General features: G+C 32.2%; 4 protein-coding genes across 4 annotated transcripts; 2 read left to right on the forward strand and 2 right to left on the reverse strand.

Annotated features, from left to right (window-relative positions):
• Positions 1-263: 263 nt before the first annotated feature.
• Positions 264-1,439, reverse strand: LOC106308503 (mitogen-activated protein kinase kinase kinase ANP1-like). Its single transcript, XM_013745662.1, has one exon. It carries the CDS (start codon positions 1,380-1,382, stop codon positions 264-266), a length of 1,119 nt encoding a protein of 372 aa, XP_013601116.1. The 5' UTR covers positions 1,383-1,439.
• Positions 1,440-2,810: 1,371 nt separating this feature from the next.
• Positions 2,811-5,033, forward strand: LOC106307393 (gamma carbonic anhydrase 2, mitochondrial). The gene is made up of 5 exons (XM_013744333.1): positions 2,811-3,046; positions 3,168-3,311; positions 3,931-4,056; positions 4,164-4,315; positions 4,468-5,033. The coding sequence occupies exons 1-5, from the start codon at positions 2,932-2,934 to the stop codon at positions 4,759-4,761; spliced, it is 831 nt and encodes a 276-aa protein (XP_013599787.1). The 5' UTR covers positions 2,811-2,931; the 3' UTR covers positions 4,762-5,033.
• Positions 5,034-5,407: 374 nt separating this feature from the next.
• Positions 5,408-7,314, reverse strand: LOC106307701 (proteasome subunit alpha type-1-B). Its single transcript, XM_013744727.1, has 2 exons — positions 6,901-7,314; positions 5,408-6,220 (listed from the first exon to the last, which is right to left on the reverse strand). The coding sequence occupies exons 1-2, from the start codon at positions 7,249-7,251 to the stop codon at positions 5,753-5,755; spliced, it is 819 nt and encodes a 272-aa protein (XP_013600181.1). The 5' UTR covers positions 7,252-7,314; the 3' UTR covers positions 5,408-5,752.
• A 12,025-nt stretch (positions 7,315-19,339) lies between these two features.
• Positions 19,340-19,702, forward strand: LOC106308504. Its single transcript, XM_013745663.1, has one exon. The coding sequence runs from the start codon at positions 19,340-19,342 to the stop codon at positions 19,700-19,702; it is 363 nt and encodes a 120-aa protein (XP_013601117.1).
• Positions 19,703-20,737: the final 1,035 nt, after the last annotated feature.

Genomic DNA, 20,737 nt, shown 5'->3' on the forward strand with positions numbered 1-20,737 from the left:
ACTAGGATTCCCAGAGTTAAAAGATGCTTTTTGGTTGCCTACCACAGTAAAAAGATTGAGACTTGAGTTTGCAAGAGAAAAGAACAATTTTTTTAACAGTTAGAAACATACAGTAGTAAAACTTTGAAAGCTGCTATTCAAATGCTAAATTAACCGCAGTAAAACTTTGAAACCTGGTTTAGATTTGAGACCTGAGTTACTAAACTTTATAATGAACAGAAACAACAACATATACTAAACAGAGACTTTAAACAAGAGACATACTAGACCTTCATGAATAGGAAGTAGGTACTAAACCTTAATGAACGGACACTAAAGTGAAAGAAGTCTGTCGATTTCTTAAACCCCAAGACTATGGTCAGAGTTCTCTTAACGGTCTTTGTCTTCCAAAACCTCAACTTCAAAGGCTTCATGTCTGAAACAGCAACATCATCCTTCGCTAGTTTCTTCTTGGAACCTCTTCGTCTGATTCTCAACTTGAACAGGTTCGACAGAAACGAGCTACTTGTCTTCTCCTCTGTTTTCTTCTCATCCTCTTCTTCAACTTGTAGACGAGGCAAGAAGGGATGAAGCAACAACTCATGCGCGCTTCCTCTCTCCTCAGGGTTCCTCGAGAAACACGTTTGGATAAAGTCCTTTGCATCAGAAGGAAGCGTCTCAGGTATATCTGGAGATTTACCAGAGAGGAGACGAGTAGCGATCTCATCTAGTTCAAGGCCTTCCCATGGAATCACGCCCGTGTACATCTCCAGAACCAAACACCCCACAGACCACAAGTCTAGAGACACGTGGGCGATGCCGTCACGGACCGACTCGGGCGACATGTAGATCGCAGTCCCAAGCCACGGGAAATTAATTTCCCAACACAGAGGAACCTCTCCTATCTCTAACGAGTTACCGAAATCACAAATCTTGACCTCGTACGATGATGCCGTCGTCGAAGAAGGGAAGACGAGTATGTTGTCTGGTTTGATGTCGCAATGAACGTAGCCATGGTCGTGAATCGAGACCAAACCTTCGAGAACCATCCGAGTGAAATCCCTGACCAACGGTTCCGGCAACTTTCTGTCGGCGTAATTGTTCATGAAAGCGTCGAGACTACCTTCGGAAGCAAACTCGAGTCGTAGTTTGTGGAGTTTCTCCCCGAATCTGCTGAAACTTTGTTGGAGAGAGTCTCCGAAACATGTGACGATCCGGGGACATCCCTTGAGTTGGAGAAGAACGTGGAACTCTCGTTGGAGAGCGTTGTAGTCTTCTTGGTAAGAGTTCTTTACGGCTGAGAGATAGGAAGAGTTGTCGTCGGGATTATTGTAGCGGACGAGATTAACAAAACCATAAGCACCTTTGCCGAGTAACTTGACGAATTCTTCTTTCGTTTCCATCTTTTCAATCGGGTTTTGACACAGAATCGTTGTTCGGAAAGAGAGAACGTTAAGAAAATTAAAAATAGGAAACTGTGGTGAAGGAGAAGTGATTTCAGAGTGTTATATAGAGTTGGGGTTCAGTTAAGTCGGTGTGGCTGACACACGGAAAAAGGAAAATTGAATAACATAATTTCCTTTTCTGAGATACTTCAAAAAAGGAAATTCGAAGCCCTGACCAACGGTTGAAAAAAGGAAAAGAATTCGAATTTTTAGTCAGTTAAAATTAAAATGTCTGGTGCACACAAAAAAAAAAAAAAAATTAAAATGTCTAAATTTATAACAATAAAGAATTTGTCCACGATTTAGTTAATACTTTTAATATAAATTTTATTCATATCATTTAGTCGTTTAATGCTTAAAATGTAGTTTGAAAACTATAGGATTATATATATATATATATATATATATATATATATATATATTATACAACTTCAAGTGGAAAAATGTTTAAAATAGTGACTAATTTTTTTGGCTATAAATTTGTTAAGCAACATTTTACCCGAATTCAAAAACATGTTCACTAGATCAAAATAATCAAAACTGGACCAAAACTTTCAAATATTTGAAATACTTCTTATACTTTTATATTCAAAATAATCAAACCAAGAATTAAATAGATACCAAACATATATATATATATATGAATATAATTATACAAACTTATAACTTAACCAGAGATATATATATATATATATATATATATATACATCTTATTTATAATTTTACTAAAAGTATATGAAAAATAGTTAAAATTTTGAATTATCAAAAATTATCCAAACAACCTAAAATTATCGGAAAATATTTGATATTTTTTTATCAGAAATATATAAAATAATTTGAATCGTTTGATATATCTAAATCATTATAATTACTTAATATTTTACTGAATCAACCGAGATTCTTATTTTTAGATACAAACAGTTTTTAGTTTCACTATTTGAACTAGCTCGAAAACGAAATTATCCAAACTTATTCAAACCAAGAAGTTGGTGGTTCCTAAAAGTACCTATTCAAAATATCTGGTACATGTAATGTCTCACATGATGCCGAATGGACACCCGAAATGCTCTAGCCTAATTGTTCGATTCCTCTTGGCCACCCATAGACGCCTTAAGTAGCAAGAAAACCTGGATTTCTATGAGCTTCTTGGTGATTAGTCATTGGGGTTAGAAAGTCTTTGGCATCAACACCAAAAAAAAAAAACTAAAAATTGTTGCTATATCTAAAAATTTGTTTGAATGTGTTAAGATGATCCAGTATACTCATCTTAGTGTTTTGTTATCAGTGAAATCACTGGAAGACCAGAGATAATATCGTAATTTGATGGCTCGAGTTTGGTTCGATCCTTTTAGAAATAATAAATGTCGGTTCGGTTCAGATCGAATCGGTTTGGTTCAACAAAACAAATCAACACCTGAGTCCCCCCACCCCGAAACGCCTCCATAAACCTCGTGTGGTTGGTTCAGAGGATCTCGTCTTCTTCTTCTTCTTCTCTTTCTAATCGAAAATGGGAACCTTGGGACGAGTAATCTACACTGTGGGTAACTGGATCCGCGGGTCTGGGCAAGCTCTAGATCGCGTGGGTTCTATTCTTCAAGGGAGCCACCGCTTGGAAGAACACCGTAAGCCACATTCAAACCCTAGATCCAATCCACATCTCTAATTTGTCGCTTACAAGAAAAGATCTGTTCATATTCGAGAAATTGCTGGTCTAATTTAGGCGATTGGTTGTTTTGATTACAGTATCGAGGCATCGGACGTTGATGAGTGTGTTTGATAAATCACCATTGGTGGATAAGGACGTGTTCGTGGCTCCGAGTGCCTCTGTTATTGGTGATGTTCAGATTGGGAAAGGCTCCTCTATTTGGTATGGCTGTGTTCTTCGAGGTAAAGGCCTTTGCTTTCCACTAAATCCTTGAAAATGTTTAGTGGTTGAAGTCTCAAAGACTGTGCAGATTACTCACATATTAGTGTCGTCTTTGGTAGCGTTAAGGCAAAGCCAAATGATATTTGGTTGAATTGAGCCCATCATAATATATAAACATGTTAGTTTTCTTTGGTCTTTTAGCTATGATTTTCTTACCCTTTTCTCTTGTGAATATTTTAGATGGAATTAATTTGTCTTTTCCCCCATCATCTTTGTTGGTTTTTACCGGATACTTTTGGTTCTAGATTTAGTCAACTGTTGATGAAATGTCACCAAGAAGCTGTCTATTACTGATATGGGTTTTTTTATTACTCCTGAAAGCCTAGAAAATGGGAATGGTATGTCCCCCACAAAGACTTAAAAAAACAAGATTTGATTTAATGGCAAGCGAAGTACTAAATTTACAAAGCATTGTACTTTGCAAGCTCGTCTGTATTAGTCACAGTTTAGATCTTTGCTGATTTACTTGATTATCCTTTTCCCTTGAAGGTTCTAGGTTTAGTGTATTGCTGATGAGACATTGTGAAATAGCTGGAACTCATTGTATATTATTGATATGGGGTTGTAACTTTTGTGCAGGTGATGTGAATAACATCAGTGTTGGATCTGGGACGAATATCCAAGACAATTCTCTTGTCCATGTTGCAAAAACCAACCTAAGTGGGAAGGTTTTGCCTACTACAATTGGGGACAATGTCACAGTAGGTAAACTTTTAAAACTGAATCATCAGCTTTTGAGAATCTGTTTTATGTTGTGTTCTGTTGCATGATTCTTACTTAAAATCTCTGTGTGTAAAAATTAAACCGAGCAGGTCATAGTGCTGTCATACATGGGTGTACTGTTGAGGATGAGGCTTTTGTTGGCATGGGAGCTACATTACTCGATGGAGTGGTGGTTGAGAAGCATGCCATGGTTGCTGCTGGTTCCCTTGTGAGAGAGAACACACGAATCCCTTCTGGAGAGGTTTCTTTCTATTCTCTTTTTCTTTTCTGGTTTACTATCTACTGCGTTTGTGATAAGACTGGCACACTATTAGAGAATCATTGTTATAGCTGTCCCAAAGGTCTCCAATCACCACACTAAACTCAGCATTATAACAACAATTCATGTGGCAGGTATGGGGAGGAAACCCAGCAAAGTTCATGAGAAAGTTAACAGATGAAGAGATAGCATATATCTCAAAGTCGGCTGAGAACTACATCAATCTCGCACATATTCACGCCGCAGAGAATTCAAAGTCATTTGAAGAGATCGAGGTTGAGAGAGCGCTTAGGAAGAAGTATGCACGCAAGGATGAGGACTACGATTCAATGCTTGGGATTGTCCGTGAAACTCCAGCTGAGTTGATTCTCCCCGACAATGTCTTACCGGAGAAAACTACCACCAGGGTTCCTACTACTCATTACTGATTCACCTGCCTCTGGTTGTTTTGCAGACAAAGATTGATTCTCTGGAAAGTCAAGAGAGATATTATCTTTTGGTTTTGCCCTTTTTCTCGGGATTTATCATATTCTTGCTCAATAAAGCCGAAAAGAACATATACTGTTGCATTATGTCACATTTGTTGGATGAATAATTGCATAAAGAAAAACGATGTGCATTCATTGTTTTCTTCTCTGTCGCTGATGAATTAGTGTATGGAGATCATGATTCTGAATCTAAGTTATAAACTTTTCGGGTTTGGTGTTTTGGTATAGTTTTTGATTTGGTTTTTTGAGTTATTTTGACTTGGTATTTTGCTATTTAGACATGGTTTTTTCTGCATTTGTGTCTTGCCATTTTGGATTCAAATATAGTTGACTTGGTGTTTTTTGGTCTTAAAAGATACATATTTTACAAAGATAATGAAGTTTTTTTTTTCTGTCAACAAAGATAATGAAGTTAAAGTGGAATATAAGATGGTTCACCATGCCTCGTCATTCGCCATTTTTAAACTAATCATTGCGTGACTAATATAACAGCAGAAACAAATCACTGGATGCTGACAAAAAAAACAGTATTTGGTGGCAGTGGCAGGTAAACGAGTAGGACCTGTGTTGCCTTGTCCCATCCATAGACCACAGTTTAACAATAATCCGAACAGTCCTCAAGGATTACCGGTTCGTAACATCCAATAAGATGGTATCACCATAAATTCTAAACAAACCAAACCAGGTTCGGTTTGCTTCTGCGGCTGAGGTAAACTAATGTCTCTAAATAAAACTACAATTTTTGGTAACCAACTGAAAGTTGTAACCTCAAAAAGAAAAAGAAATATTTCAGGCGAGAGTAAAAACCAAAATACTTGGGGACAGAGACTCTGACATTTAAACTCGGCTTGGAACTTTGACACCAAAGAGCTAGAGACGACACAGTTATAACCAAAGTTATTTGTGATCAAACTCTAACACTCTCACTTGCTCACATTTCCATTGGTGCAACATCCTGATCACCTGCACCACCTTGTTCCGCAGGTGCAGCAGCAGCTTCAGCCTCGGCCTCACCACCATCCTCTTCTTCCTCGGGAACCTTCTCAAACGTATCAATCACCTTCTGTATGCTTTCCTGGTCCAAGAAATGGAATGGTTCATCGACTCCTAGAACAGAAACCGTGCAGAGCGAGCTCTTGAGTGTTTCCCCTTGCAAAGTTTCCCTTATGGCCAAAATAGCATCTTTGATCAGATCTTCTCTTGATGACTCATTGAAGCTCTCGAATCTTCGTTCTAGGTAAGTTTTCGCAGCTTGTGAACGTGACCCGATAGCGAACGCTTGGTATTCAAAGTAGTTTCCGCTGGGGCAGTTGTAGTAGAGGTGGGCTCCTGACTCGTCCAGTCCACCTACCAGCAAACCCACACCATATGGTCGTTTCCATGACCGTTGGGTACATACCTGCTCAGAAAAAAAAGTATGAAGAGGGCAAACACAAGTTACCAGAGTTTTGTTCAAAGTACAAGATTAATATATGAGGCTTATGGTCAGAAATCAACCGAGAAAAATGTCAATCGAGCAGCTAACTAGACCTGTTGAAGCTGTGAACATATACCACAAAGTTTCAATTGCAATTGTAAAACAAGATCGTACTGGACAAGCACAACAAGAGAGGGTGAGTACACACCACAAGTGAACACACACAAAGTAGCGCAAGTTGAAACCACAAAAACCAAAAAGAGAAGAGCGAAGACTGTATATCCAATTTTGCTTACAAAATAAAACAAGTTTCTAAACCAAGTGTTGAAGATAACAAATGATGCAAACACAACTAAGGCACATTCTTATACAGTGATATTGCCTCAAGTTGATAACTTGTACAACATTCTCTTGCTAAAAGGCTCTAGTATGTAAAATTCAATATTGGAACCCAAGAACTTGAGGTTTGGAATGTTAAAGTGTTCTTATCACAAAGCTATGGTCACATTGGTCTAAAGGCTATGTCTTTTTTGTACAATTCAATATTCGAATCCAAGACCTTGAGGTTTCAAACGTTAAAAGTATTCCTACTACCACAAAGCTACTAAAAAGGCTATATCTTTGTAACTCAAGAAGCGGCGAGAGGAAGGAAAGGAGTAAACCTGGGCCTTATCAGCAAGACGAACGACGAGACGGCCAACAGGGAGAGGAGACTCATAGGTGAAAGAGTGATTGATGGATTCAGATCTCATGTAACGAGAGAGTACACGGCCATCGGCGGTGAGTCCAGCGATGGCGACACCAATGTGGTCGTCTACTTTGAAGATCTTCCATTGGTGAGAAGAGAGCTCCGATTGGGCTTTATTGACGGAGGCGAGGACGACGTGGGAGCGAGATCTGAGTCCGATTGCGGCGGAGCCTTGCTTGACGGCTTCCATGGCGTACTCTACTTGGAAAAGACGACCAGTGGGACTCCATGTTGTCACGTCTGTGTCGTACTGGTTCCTGAACATCTTTGCTTCTTCTTCGTCTTTGTTCCTCAAAAGTGTTTGTACAGAGAAAGATTTTCGTTTGGATGCTTTGGTTTTCTCTTTGAAGGGACGTATATGGGCTCTTATAAGACGTAGATGGGCTTACATAAATCTAAAATGCCCATAGAAAATAGAGCAATTGGCGTGTAAAATGCTTACTATTGCACTATTTGGAAAATCATGTAAACAAATGCTCAAGTCTTTTTTTGAAACTGAGTATAATTGTGGTTATTTACCATTTAATCATTTCTCTTTCTTATCGCTACTTCCTACTCTCTAGTTTAACTTATACCAAGAGCCGGCCATGGAAGCAAAACGAAGCTTGTGTTTCCGGCCGCCAAATATTAAAATAATAACCGGCCCCATATAGACAGTAAATTCTCAGTAGCATAGTGGTTGGCGTGTGGTTACAAGTATTACAGGGTAGCATATTACTTGTAGTTGGCTTTGCTTATAGCAGACTAGTAATATTCATATATTATTTTCGTTATATATTTATCTCATATTTCATTTATAACTAGGTGTTTTTTAGCACTATGTGCAGTAGTAATTTTTAAAAATTTAAAAATAATTTTTATTAACATTGTAGATTTTATTATTTTTTTACCAATATTTTAATATAAATTTAATTTAATTAAACATAAAATTAAGATAAAAATACTGTTTTGTTTATTTTAAATTATATTTAAGAATATATATATATATATATATATATATATATATATATATGTATATATTTAAAATTTTAACCTTAGATATATTTTTCAATCTATTTCTTTTGGTTAAATATATTAAATCAACCATAAAATTAATAAAAAAAAAATTGATATAAAATTATATCATTATCAAAAATTAAAACTAAACAGTATTTATAAAATATATGGGTATATAAAAGAAACTAATGATACTAGGATTAAAAAATTATAAGTTTTTTAAAAATTGTAGAAAATTTTAGTAATAAAAATTATATAATTCCAAAAAGTAAATTAAATAATATTTTGAAATTTTAGTGTCATATTTGAATATATTTATTTTGATGATGATGTATGAATTATTACCTTATTCAATAAAGTTTACCAAAAATATAAATCAACATTAAATGTAATGTATGAATTATTACCATATTCTAAATTTTTTACAAAAAATATAAATTAACATTAAATGTAATGTATGAATTATTACCACATTCTAAAAAGTTTACCAAAAACTATAAATCAACATTAATTGTAATTGTCCATGTCATATTTATGCATAAGTCATGTCATCAACTTTAGTAGTCATGTCACATTTTTTGTGAAAATGATTGTAGAAAATGATTGTAGAGAGAACATGTGATAAATCACTTCTAAAATAATGTCTAGGGGATCTAATTTTCTCTTTTTTTTTCAGGTGCCTTTGTTCGACAGAATTATAAAAGTTATAATCACTACTTAAGGAAAAGATGAAGATGTTGTCCTTAATATGTACGTAGTCATCCTATTTTTCTGCTCATTTCGATATTTTTTTCTATTGTCTAAGTAATTTTCTTTCGCACTTCATGTGATCTTAGTACTTATAAAATCAATTTTGTGTCTATTTGATAAAGACTGGAAGCAGTTAAAGGAGAGAGAGAGGAGCTGGCTGTGAAAGCCAAAAGGTTTAATGATAGTAATGATATTATAAATTGTTTGGTTGAGTTTGAATTAACTCATTGTGCCGAATTGGCTCAATTTGTTAAAAAAAATGAAGTCATTATAGTTTAGATTTTTATATATAACAATCTTATTTTTATCAGGTATGTGTTTTGAATAATTGAAGGTTGTGTAATTTTATAAAAGGATATCACTTACATTTTTAGTCCAAATTACATATAAAAATGATGATTAGGTAAATTTGTTGAAAAAATTAAGTATAACTTGTAAGTTAATATCAAGTTGACATGAAATACTCTGATTTAACCATATACTCTATTTAAATAGAAATCAACATAACATTTACTCTGACCTCAGTGGATTATTTCATCAACGTAACTTTACGAACATGGAATACTCAGACAATTCGGTCTTTGGTAGATCCCTAGGATGTGAATATTATTGAAAGTATACCATTGAGCTTGACTCATATAGCAGACAGAGATGGATGTCCTTTTACTAATAATGGGAAATACACTGTGAAATATGAATATCAAGTGGAACGATTTTATCCCGACAGAGAAAAAGCGTTGTCAGTGTATGGACCACCAGTCGATGCACTGAAGGCTTTTTGTTGGAAAGTACGTTGTTCCCCAAAAATAAAACACTTCCTTTGGCAACTAGTATCAGAATGTATATATAGCGGTTAAGAAAAACTTGAGAGCGAGACGGATTCAATGTGATATACATTGTGTCATTGTGTCAGACATAAAGCAATTGAAGAAACAATAAATCATGTGTTTTTTTAAATGTCTTCCAGCGGTGCAAGTTTGGGCACTTTCATAAATCCCATCGAATCAACATATTTTTCCGGTTCAATCATTTTGTACCAATATGAATTGTTTTGGAGAGTTTCTCCGCATATGGAAACCATAAACTTGCTTAGGTTTTATCGTACATTTGGAGATGACGAAACAACAAAGTTTTTAGTAATTTAGATATTGATCTAAGGGATACTCTCAAATTGGCAGAGACATAATCATTACTTTGGGCAGAGGCTCAAGATACTCTTACTCAGAGGGTCGTCCAATCTACGGATGTAGAGGACTCAATTTTACCTTCCATACCGAGAAGATGATGTTTTACGGATGGATCATGGAAAGAACATGAAAGTCATTCGGGACACAGTTAGTATAGCATGCTTGAAAGCTTTCATGAACTGATGGGAGCAAGCAATACCAGGGCCAGTCTTTCACCCCTTCATTCGGAAATAGAGGCGCTCATTTGGGCAATGGAATGTAAGAGGAATTTAAGGCAGTATCATGTCAGTTTTGCAACGGATTGTTCTCAATCGGTGAAGATGGTTTCGAAACCAAAAAAATAGCCAGTCTTTGCAAGTTATTTGGAAGATATCAAGTTCCTAAAATGATGTTTCAACCATTCAAAGCTCATTCATATACCTAGAACACATAATACCAGGGCGAACAGTCTCACAAACAGTGCCAGGAAACAGCCATCGTTCGTCGTTTATATGGATGCAGAATTACCAGCTTGGTTTGCAGAGTCTTCATGAGTCTGTGTATGTCGATGAAAAAACCCATATTTGAAGATGATATGTTATTTGATTTCACTTGATATTAAAACAAATTATAGTTATATAATTTTATAAAAGGATACAAAAAGCATACTCAACCTAATATATAGAAACATTGACTTATTTTGAGAAGCTTAAATACGAATCATAGTAAATATGTACGTCAAACTATCTGTACTCTGACTTTTCTAGATCCTCCATAAGTTAATGTCGTTGTACTCCAACTTCTCTAGATATTCTACATTTTTTCGATTTATGATTACCAGTTACTCGATCAGTTGATGGATACGTTATTTTATTAAAAGATATTTCTTAAAGTATAGTTATGTGATTTCACTAGTGATTAACCATTTTTTAGAAAGCTTGTCGTATATGGATTGTTGGATGTAAAAAGTCTACCCGTACAAAGAAATATAAAATTAACTCTCTGAGAAATCACAACAACATAATATTGAAAAGGTTGTTAGCTGGATAAAACTTTCTAAGTAAAACTAATATTAAGTTTAATTTTACTTAAAAGGTTTTTTCTGGTTAACAATCCTTTTCAATCTTAATATAGTTTTCATTTGAAAATTTTGTCAATTTGAACATTTTGATGATCAATAATGCACAGTTATTAAAAGAAGGAAAGCTCTAGATGCATGTAAACTATTATTTTTAGTAAAAGATAGTTACGAGGGGAAAAACACTTTGAACATGTGAAAACCAAATATTTTCCGGTAAACTAATACTAGTTTATTATATATGCATGTAACATATCAACCAATTTTTGTGTGCAGAAAAATTGTTAGAATTAGTGTAAGCATCAACTAGAAATGGTTTTAATAATCATGGTCATATCCACGAGATCTAACATCTTCATTAGTGGCTTCTTATGAGATGTCTTCTTCTGAGAGATTATCTTGATAAAGCCACAGACACCATTTTTGGACTGGTCTTTCTTGATTAAAAAATAAACAAGTATCAGGTGTGTCTTCCACATGAATGTGAACTACATGGTATAATGAACGATTTAGTCAATGAGATAATGTGCATAAGGCTTGGTAGATGAGGAAGGATACATTCAAAATAGCATTACAAAGACAAAAGCATTGCACAACGAATTTGTAAAGAACGGTCTCATCATTTAATATTATTACATATATCATCCATAACAATTCATCCATATAGACTATTTTTTCATTATATGCAAAACCAAATTGTTTTGTAATATAACCCACAATATAAATTAAAAAAAAAAGATTATATGCAGATTCACTTATCCACAATATGATGTACACACATGTTCAAACTCACTTTCCACTTTTTTGTCCATGCTCACTTGTCCATTTTGTTTTGCCCACTCTCACTCAAACTTCAATTTTAGACTATCTACAATGAGCTATTGAATAAATAAAAATCAATAGTTGAAAAGGCAATGGTCTATTGAAAAGAAAGTTGAATCCTACTTATATTAAATAAATTTGAAAGAATTCAACAATGTTGAATCGGTAAAGTGGAGATAGAGTGGAGTCATCAATGACCACCTTTCATGAAATTATTGGCTATAGAGATTTCTGATTTGTTTTTCGTTTGAATTATTTGAGAAAAATTATTTCATTAAATAATTTTAAAAAAAATATCTTCTTACACCAAAATTATCATGTTTCATATTTTATAAATAGATACTTGTTCCATTTAATTTTGACACAAAAAAGCTTATCTATTTCTGCTATATTTTTCTAGTAGACTACAATAAACTCTTGTTTGTATATTTCTCCTTTTTCAGTGAAATGAATCCTAAAAATAACGTTTTAACACCCAAAATTCTACTAATCATCCTTTTAACTATCTAAATCCAACAACTATCAGTTTCAAAATATTGGAGAAATGAATTGGTGCATATGACAACGCTAAGTGTATGCAGCAAGGTATTGGTCAAAAAATGATATATTGGCGAAAGTGCATAAGCTATATTAGAGTGATAAGAATGAGCATTTTATTTAATGTCATAATGGATCGCTGTCCGTGATCAACCACGTTATGGTAGTCAAGTATGAGGAAATACTGGCTTTGGAAACAGTGGATCTAAGAGAGTCCATGAAAGTGATGCTCGAGACTCCAGATCTGTAAAATTTAGTGCTCGTCCAATGGGGATGGATACATATAAGAAGAAAAAAAGATAAAAAAGAAAGGTAAGACCCAGCCTTGGAAGTGGTCAATGAAAATTTCATTGAATTCAAACAAATCAAAGGGCAATAGTTGGAACGCTTGGAAAAATTAGTCATCTTGCAAAAATATTGAAATCAAAGGTAAAAAGAGGCAACCCAAAGGAAAGAAGAAACAAACAAATTGATGAAATAAAAGATTCGGGCTACGAATATAAAGATGTAATTGAAATTAAGTGAAAATGTACATCTCAATGACAAGAGGAGAGAAATGTCCCAACAGTTGGGCCACAAATTATTTGGAAATTAATTGTAGTCCCAAGTGGATGTCTATATCATGTCACTTCATGCTTGTCTGTATCATGTCACATCATGTTTTAATAATGTTTATTTGCCACTTTTTCTTTTAATAATGTAATATATGACTTTTGACTTTTATTGAGAAAATCTTATCCTCCAATCACTCAACATGCTTTAAACATTGAATGTGGGGCATAACAAAAGAAGAAGAAAAATAACATGCATCAGACTTTATATTTAATTTTCATTCAAACTTAAAAGCGCAGAATCATCCGACTATATAAAAGCAGCTAAATTTTAGTCTTTTTAGAGGTGCCACATAGGCAAAAAAATTGAGAACCAACCAATCTGCCATGTCATCCCGGACTGAGCTTGAAAGACCAACCTTCGCAGCCCATTATTACTAAATTTAGGAGCTCATTTACACCATTCTCAGCATTCCATTTTAACAGCTCATTATTACTCAGATATTAAAGACCCTAACCCATTACTACTCATATACTAAAGGTCCTAAAACATAATCCCTAACCCATTAATACTAAAAGCCCTAAAACATATAATTCTCTAAAAACAAAAGATCACCCATCCTCACCCTAACCCTAATCACCGACTCCATCTCATTGTGATTCTCTTCCTCTTCATCTCATCTTCAACTTAAATATTATCATTTTTGAATGAAAACATGAAGAATAAACTGTTTTATAAAAATCTTTCCTACAGGAAATGGTAAAAGAGTGGGTTGTCGACTCTGGGCACCAATGCATGTCTATCTTTGTTTTTTTTCCTCTCTTTGACTATAAATATACTACACACTCTTCATTTTCTTCTTTCAAAGGGCTTTTCCTTTCAAATGACAACTGCCTCTTCCTGTTGCGAGAGCCTTGCAAGAAACCAACTCCCCTCCTCCCGCCCCAATCAAGTACCAATTGTTTATTCAATAAATTATGGAACTTCTGATTTTTTCAAAATAAGTTAAATTTCTATTCAATAATACTTAGTAAAAATCAACCTGTTATTTACAAATATATTATAACATATGCAAGCATTTCAATCATCTATATAATTTTAAATATTATATATATATACATATATATTAGTTTTATGAATTTATGCATGTTATTGATATTAAAATATTTTTTATAATTAATTTATATTTTTATAGTTAATTAATATTTTAAATAATGAAATAGTAAATAGAATTTTTTATTCGTTCATATATGTAGAATAACACATGCATGTATTTTAATCTTATGTTTAATTGGTTTTTTAATTATTTATTTTTCAGTTTTCTCTTATATTAATATTTTATTAAATATTATGGTACATAATTAATTTCTTTAGTGAATTATTAATACTTTAATATGTATAAAAAAAATTAAATCTTATGTATTGTAATTTAGTTATCTATTTAATATTTTAAATTAGTTGTAAGAAATAATTTTTCTGTCTAATATTTGGCTCTTAGCATTCTTCACCAAATTTTCTTTAACCATTAGTTTAATGAATTAATTAAATTGACTGCGTACTCTTGTTAACATCAATATATTTAGAGGGAAACTAAAATTTTTACGTTTAATTATACACACAAACAAAAAATAGTGGAGGCAGGTAAACAATTCAAAACTTTTGACAACCAGTATATAAAACAATCATGTGATAACAAAAGTATCAATGGCTAATCCTGCTCAAAACTTTTTACATTCAACAAATAAAAAGCATTCTTTTGATTTTAACAATCGTACGATAACAGAAGTATCAATGTCATTTTCAGTCAAAAATAATTACTGAAAAAATCTAAATAGGCTTGTTACCTTTAGAATCTAAACAGTCTGCGCAACTTTAACATACATGTTGACCACATTGGAAAAGATAAGAAAAATATTTCATTGTAGAAAATGGCGGTTGAGATGATGTTAAACGAAGATTTTTTGAAGTATAATTAGTTAATTTAAAACATTTTGTTATTTTATATTGAGGTTAGAATAGTTATTGTCTTGTATCAATCATATTGAAAAACGAGAATGACGGTTAATTTGTAACAAAAATCAAACCTAAAACGACAAGTAAATCGAAATGATGGGAGTAATATATAATCAGAAAAAGAAACATATAGGAACATAAAATTATGAAAGAAAAAAATTGTAGGGTATCTTTCAACAAACCATTGTGAAATATAAATAAATGAGTGGATATTGAATTATTAGATAGAAGATAGAAACAATGATATGGCAGAGAGATGAGATAATGTTGAGTGTATTAAATGTTGAAATCATTGTGGATAATGTTAGACTATCTACAATAGTGGGTAAATTTACCACCCTCATTTTTTTATTTTTTAACATTCTATATCATATGCTCGCTTTTCCACCAAATTATTCAACATCAATTTCATTTTTAACCATACAATGGTTTTGTTTAATAAAATTCAACACCCTACCCCAATAATTTTTAATTCATAAGTTTTTAATGTTTATAATTTAATAACTATATTAATAATTTGATTATAATTAACTTAAATAATTAAAGTATCAAAATTTTTACTAGTTTTAATTATATTCTTCATTAATTTTTGAATATCAATACTACAACTAATATTATTAAAATTCAACTATGTTCTAATTAACACACAAAAAAACTGCAATACTATAGTGAAAACAATTTTTTTCTGGTGTCCAAATCAAATAAACCAAATCTTTATCTATAGAGTATAAAAAGTTATGAATTTTGATATAATTTATTTTGAAAAAAATATTATTTGATATAAAATAATTGATCTTAAAAACTATGGTGAAATAAAAATCTATAAAATCTAAACAACTACTAATATAATGACATGTGTACCAATTCACTCATTTTATTTTTTAAACAAAACTAAAAATCCATTTTCGATAACTTTTTTTATTTATGTGTGGTTCATAGTGATCAAGATAACTTTGTGGGGCCTACTGTTGGCTCTTACAACATGTTGAATCCACATCATATTTTTAAATTTTTCAACACTCATTGTGGGTAGTTTTAGACCATTAACAATAGTTTACATGATTCAACACCCTATTTTATCTTTTTAACACTCACATCATCTTCTCTCTCTTCCACACAATCATTCAACAACCATTTTATTTTTATAACATCAACCATATTTTTGTTTAATAAATTCAACACCTTATCCACTATTTTTTAATTCATATTTTTATCTTTTACAATATACTAACTATTTATTAATAATTTTTTTATTGTAATTAACATAAATAATTAAAGTGACAAAAAAATTTGCCATTTTTTTTTTCAAGTTGGATGTTCATATATTTTAAAAAAAATATTATTAAAACAAATGAAATTATTAGAATCACTCATGCCACCAAGAGGTATTTGCATGGATAATTTAGAAAAATCAGCTGCTACAATATTATTACAAATAGAAAAAAATAAGTTGTTTGAGAAAAATAAATCATCATCGATATATAATATGGAAGATAGTTTGGAAAAATAAAGACATGAAGAAATTTGGTGATAAACCATAATTTGATATATTATTTGGTTAATTGGAAATTTAGTTTTGAAATTGATAATTTTTGGGATTTTGGTAACTACAAATAAAATTAGAAGAATTTTAGATATCAAAAGAATTATTATTTGTATCCATTTATCAAAAAGAAGATTAAAACACCAAAATAGTTTATTAGAGTGAAAAATGACATTTTATTTTTTATACCCAAATGAAATGAAATTGATCTCTATTTATAGATCATAACAAATCACGAGTTTTTATATAGTATTTTTTAAATGTTATAACACCAAAATAGTTGATTATAGTGAAAATGGCGTTTTATTTTCTATACCCAAATTAAATGAAATTGGTCTCCATTTATAGATTATAAGAAAATCACGAGTTTTTGTATAATATCTTTTAAATGTTTTAGTATAAAATAAATGAGTTCAAATTATTGGGTGATGTTTTTGAAAAAAAGATCTGGAAAGCCACTGAAAATCAGACACATGTCTCTATCTAAATACATCATGAGTGTTATACACGCGTCCAACATTTTTTCTAATTAAAATTTGACAAGTGTCAAAGCTGCCCCAGAAAAAAATCAACCAGTTGAATACTTTCAACTTCTATGAATCCACGTGTTTTATTCCCAAAACCAACACTCTGACTGCACTTTGTTCAATAGTTGAATTAATAATTTAACATGTTCACTGTGGATGGTCTTATAACATTGGTTTCATATCTTGCTCTACATCGTTAATTCATCACCCTAATCAAAATTAATTTCCTGGTTAGTCCATTAAATTAAGTCTCTAGTTTTTTTTTTGCTTAAAATTTGATAAAATTTTGTTTCTAGTTACAACACAATGTTCACAAAACTTTATGAGTGCATTACACATAAGAGCACATTTGTGTTTTTTCTTACAGATAAAGACACATTCCACTTAAGAGGCACTTTGTGATTTAATCAATGAGATTTTTGACATATTTATCTTTGTTCTTGAAACAGAGTATAGACGTTCCGTTAAGAAGAAATGAGAACAATAAGTAACTAGTTATAGCACTTGGGTATTAATATTTTATATAGTTATTATATACTATAATGTTTTATGTGACGGAAAACAAACCAAATGAAAAAGACATAGTTTTATCTTTATTATTATCATTTATTCTACCTCTTTATATTTTGTTTTTCTTTATTTTAAATTTAAATTTATATATAAAAAAAATTGCTTGATGTAATAAATTATGTTCTATATTCTCTATAATTTGTTATCAACTTTGATATTTTTATTTTAAATGTATACATAAAATAGTACGGACTAAAACGTGGACAAAGGAGTTGTGGATAGGAACATTCTGATTGTGTACATTCCTAAAATGACTAAATAGTTTTACATTTTAGCAATTTGAATATATAAAAACATAAAAAAAATTTGGAGAAACCATGTGAAGTGAATTATGTATTTTTTGGAAGAGAAATATGGTCATATATGTTGTGGAGACATAACGAATATGGGTTCATACATTAAGAAGACCATTCTGCATATTTAAGAATTTTGAGGTAAAAGCGTAAATAATCAAAAGACAAGGGACCAACAATGCAAAAAGATAAAAATTCACCATTGTTGGTCTTAAAACCTTCAGCTTCGTAATCAACTTGGGCGAGTGAGGCAGGATGGACTCCGACTCCTTTCACCAACATGTTATCTCGGCTAGACTTTTTCGTATAAACCGCAAATAAAAACCGATGTTGTTCTCCGATCTCTCTTTCTCTCTCTTTTTACAGATCTGGCTTCTCGCCACTGTTGCTCTCTTCCTCTAGTTTCTTAACCTTCAACTGAAGCAATTTGAGAAACCATAATACAAAGAATACTCGGGTAAACAATTTGGTTGAACAAATAAGTGTCATCAACAGCAACTCAGTAGACGACTCAGTGAAACAAATTCGTGAGTCGTAAATTCTCACATCAACCACAAATACTGATTTCTGTTTCACTAGTTCTTTCAAATCTCTTTTTTTTTTGCTAGTAAACATGACTGAACAAGTCCTTTTTGGTTTCATTGGAGGAATATGAAAGGAGAAAGAAAGACCTGCATTGAGCTACAAGAGCATTTGGATTAGGAAATTGGAAAGAGCATATGGTATGGCCACGAATCATCTTTGGTTTGTTTGGTTTTTAGCTCGTCCAGTTTTGATGTGTTCACTGATTATTGTTGAAGACATTTTAGGAGAGAGACAAAGAGAGTTAACTAGTAAAGGAGAGAGAATGAGTTTCACAAAACTAACTAGTAAAGGAAAGAGAATGAGTTTCAGAAAACTGAAACGGAAGCTTTTGGGTTTAGGGGTAATAAAGACTTTACACAGACAGAAAGAATGTCTCATGTGACAAGTGCCTTAAGATGTAACTGAATTCTTGAAATGTGTCTCTGAACATAATTTTCTCAAACCTTATGCATACCATGATGTCCAAAATATCTTGTCACAACTAATATATTTTAATTCATAATCATAATTGTAAGTTTTGTGTGTGTGTGTGTGTGTGTGTGTGTGTGTGAGAGAGAGAGAGAGAGAGAGAGAGAGAGAGAGAGAGAGAGAGAGATATTTAGCTTAGACGTGAGATGATTTGAAAACTATAGTTTTGAAGCATAACAAAACGGTAGGACTATAAACTAATATGATCAGTTTTCTCATGACTTAAGAGTCACCAGTTGTTTGTTATTAATGTTGTTTGTCTCATTGGTTTCAGTTTTGTTTTACCTTTGAAAACTAGTAATTAAATTTATTATAAAAGTCCAAAAACGTTTCTTAACTTTCTTTCCATTAAATATAAATAGATATGGGATTGTACTATCAGCAATCAAAACACAAACTCGATAAAGACTCATATATTTGAAGAAATCTATATTCTTTTTTCCTTATCTCATAATGTCTATTAAGCATGTTTTTTTCTCAATGGTGGTTGTGTGTGTTGTAGTCTATGCCAATGCTCAACTACCCCAGTTTCCCATCCCATTTCCTTTTCCACTCCCATTCCAACCAAGTCCCGGTATTCCCGGATTACCTGATGTGTCAAAATGTTGGTCTTCAGTGATGGATATTCCAGGATGCATTATAGAGATTTACACATCCATACTCACAGGACAATTAGGACATATAGGTCCCTCTTGTTGCAAAGCATTTTTGGAAGCAGAAGCCAGTTGCTTACCGAAACTTCCATTCAATCCACTTTTTCCTCTCAAAGAACAATGTTCAAGATTTTCTAGCGCAGCTCCTCCTACCACAAAATAGAGTTTCACATAAATAGAAGTAATAGCTATGTCATTTTTATTTTCAATGTATTTTAACATTTTAGCTAAATTCTACGATGTTATCCTCCAAAAATACGACTATATAAACAGAATTTTAGAAGTGAAAAAACTTCCAGCATTTACTTCTAAATTAACCATGTGGTTCATGCCTGTGAAGATTCTCAACTAATCTTAATTAATAAACATATTTAAATTATACTACAAACTAAACCGTACAATTTGATATATGAAAAAGTACATGGGTCTATTCATATAAAGAACAACAGATTAGAAGGATCGATTTAAGACATGAGTTTCATTTTACGACAAATCCTAAACAAGTCTATTCATAATTTTCTTATAAGCTGTACAAGTTTCCTTTATTTCGTCTATTTATTTTTTGTTTCATAAAAAGGCATTTTTGTATTTTCAATGTAACTTTATTGCTTATGTATCCATTTTACTCATATTAATTAAGATAGCTACTACATATATTGATTTCTTTAATGTACATTATATATTAAAGTATGATTCTTTTCAGTGTTGTAAGTTTATTATTAAAATGTGTGAAAACTCCAAAACTACGTTCTTCGTGAAATATAGTGAAAAATACGCACTATAAGAATTCACTTGTGAACACTCAAGACTTGTCTTGGAATATGTCAATCTTTATATTGACTTGTGCATTTACTATCTAAATCAGAAAAAGCATATAGTTATATAGAAAGAATCTGTATTTCGTTATATGTCTGTTTAATGAATAAATTGTTTCCAAATGATGTTTTTGCATGTTAAAGAAGTTGCCACCTAAAGGAGCCAATATAGTTAGCTCGTTGAAATTGTAATTTTCAACAAAATTCTACTCTCAAGCTTATTATAAAAACTCGTTATCATGTTTTGTCTCCTCAAAAATTAATTTTTTTGGCTTAATGAAAAGTTGTTTAGCATCTAACCATCAAAACTCTAGAAATTGGTAGATTGTCTGCCCCTTATTTAGAGAGAGAGAGAGAGAGAGAGTTCACTACTCTATGGATAT

Source organism: Brassica oleracea, chromosome C8 (assembly GCF_000695525.1).
Source record: "Brassica oleracea var. oleracea cultivar TO1000 chromosome C8, BOL, whole genome shotgun sequence".
Lineage (NCBI taxonomy): Eukaryota > Viridiplantae > Streptophyta > Magnoliopsida > Brassicales > Brassicaceae > Brassica > Brassica oleracea.

Coding starts and splice junctions, on each gene's coding strand:
- LOC106307393 (XM_013744333.1), top strand. CDS start 2,932: ATGGGAACCTTGGGACGAGTAATCTACACTGTGGGTAACTGGATCCGC. Junction 3,047..3,167: donor CCACCGCTTGGAAGAACACC/GTAAGCCACATT, acceptor TTTTGATTACAG/TATCGAGGCATCGGACGTTG. Junction 4,057..4,163: donor TGGGGACAATGTCACAGTAG/GTAAACTTTTAA, acceptor TAAACCGAGCAG/GTCATAGTGCTGTCATACAT.
- LOC106307701 (XM_013744727.1), bottom strand. CDS start 7,251: ATGTTCAGGAACCAGTACGACACAGACGTGACAACATGGAGTCCCACT. Junction 6,221..6,900: donor GTCTTGCTGATAAGGCCCAG/GTTTACTCCTTT, acceptor TTTTCTGAGCAG/GTATGTACCCAACGGTCATG.
- LOC106308503 (XM_013745662.1), bottom strand. CDS start 1,382: ATGGAAACGAAAGAAGAATTCGTCAAGTTACTCGGCAAAGGTGCTTAT.
- LOC106308504 (XM_013745663.1), top strand. CDS start 19,340: ATGTCTATTAAGCATGTTTTTTTCTCAATGGTGGTTGTGTGTGTTGTA.